Source organism: Apium graveolens, chromosome 1 (assembly GCF_009905375.1).
Source record: "Apium graveolens cultivar Ventura chromosome 1, ASM990537v1, whole genome shotgun sequence".
In the NCBI taxonomy this organism is placed as follows: domain Eukaryota; kingdom Viridiplantae; phylum Streptophyta; class Magnoliopsida; order Apiales; family Apiaceae; genus Apium; species Apium graveolens.
The window spans coordinates 79,790,860-79,792,311 of record NC_133647.1 but is presented as its reverse complement, the minus strand read 5'-3'; the positions used below and the strand labels follow the sequence as shown (position 1 = coordinate 79,792,311).

General features: G+C 41.1%; 1 protein-coding gene across 1 annotated transcript; it reads left to right on the top strand.

Annotated features, from left to right (window-relative positions):
- Positions 1 to 813: 813 nt before the first annotated feature.
- LOC141680473 (uncharacterized) lies at positions 814 to 1,209 on the top strand. Its single transcript, XM_074486704.1, has one exon. The coding sequence runs from the start codon at positions 814 to 816 to the stop codon at positions 1,207 to 1,209; it is 396 nt and encodes a 131-aa protein (XP_074342805.1).
- The last annotated feature ends 243 nt before the right edge of the window (positions 1,210 to 1,452 follow it).

The window sequence follows — 1,452 nt, the reverse complement described above, 5'->3', positions numbered from 1 at the left end:
GAGCTTTGATGACAAACCCAACCAACCCCGACTAATAGCCAGGCTTGAGGAGATCATCCAGATAGCCGAGGACCGATTGGCATTGATGATTCCACACCGTGAGAGAGATAGTCAGATCACTCTTACCGCCATTGCCGACGAGCTCCGCCGAGTGATTAGCCGTCTCCGTGCCCCTGTTCCCCCACCACCATCCTCTTAGACTATCATATAATCTACCTATCTCCAGCATCATTGTTGATTAGTACATTGATTTCCATTAGTACCTTATACCTGGATTATTTCGGGAAGACTTTATTTGCATTTTATTTCCTGTTCATACTTTATTCACAATTTGATTATCTCTATAATATTTCCATCTCATTACCATGCTATATACTTGCTTAAATAGAACCTTGTTGTTTAAATTCTTTTGATTCCTTTAGAACTTGAGCATGTCAAATCTTTCCCTAAAATATCCCTTGAATGAGACCTTATTACTTGATATTTACCCTTGTTATAACTTGTGTATGTAAAATTTGAACTGTGAATAAACCTTTCTTGTCTATATTCAGAATCATGCCTCCTCGTAGAACTCGCAACACCAATACCGGGGATCATGAAGATCCACCACCCAACTTGGCTCAACTCATGCAAATACTTCACCAACAATCTGTTACCCTGGCTCAATAACAACAACTCCTTCAGCAACAACTTCAACAACAACCACCTCCACCACCACCAACCCCTATAACTTTCAAATCATTTCAAGCTGTGAAACCACCGGAGTTCTGTGGAACTCAAGACCCTATAGAATCCCAATCTTGGCTTAAAGAAATGGAGAAAGCTTTCACGGTAGCTGTTGTAAGTGAAGAAAAGAAGGTCGATTATGTGTCTTATTTTCTGAAAGGCGAAGCGAACTATTGGTGGGAGTCAGCCCGTGCTTTAGAGGAAGAGGAAGTTATCACTTGGGATAGATTCAAGAAGATTTTCTTAGACAAGTATTTCCCGAGTTATATGCAAACTCAAATGGAATTGAAGTTCTTTGAATTGAAGCAAGAAGGAATGGCTGTAGGAGAGTATGAGAAGAAATTTACTGAATTGGCTAGGTTTGTCGGAGATTGTTTGGACACGGATGAGAAGAGAGCAAAAAGATTTCAACAAGGATTGAAGCCTTGGCTACGAAGCAGAGTGGCTGCTTTTGAATTGGCCACATATGCTGAAGTGGTCTAGAAGGTGATGGTGATCGAGGGAGAAAGTGATCAAAACTTGAAGGAGAAATAGAGTTAGAAAAGGAAGTTCGGCAGTAATGGAGAAGGATCGCTCAAGGGAGCCAAAGTGGAAGGAATTTCAAGAAGTTTGGATTCCAGAACCAAAAAGGACCCTGAAGCTTTAAGGAGGGTGATATAAGAGTCAGAAGAATAGGATTCAAGGGCCAAGTGGACAAAGATCCCAGCAAGCAAATCTGGAGTGTAA

Excerpts from the sequence above, each read along its gene's own strand:
- LOC141680473 (XM_074486704.1), top strand. The coding sequence starts at position 814 with ATGGAGAAAGCTTTCACGGTAGCTGTTGTAAGTGAAGAAAAGAAGGTC.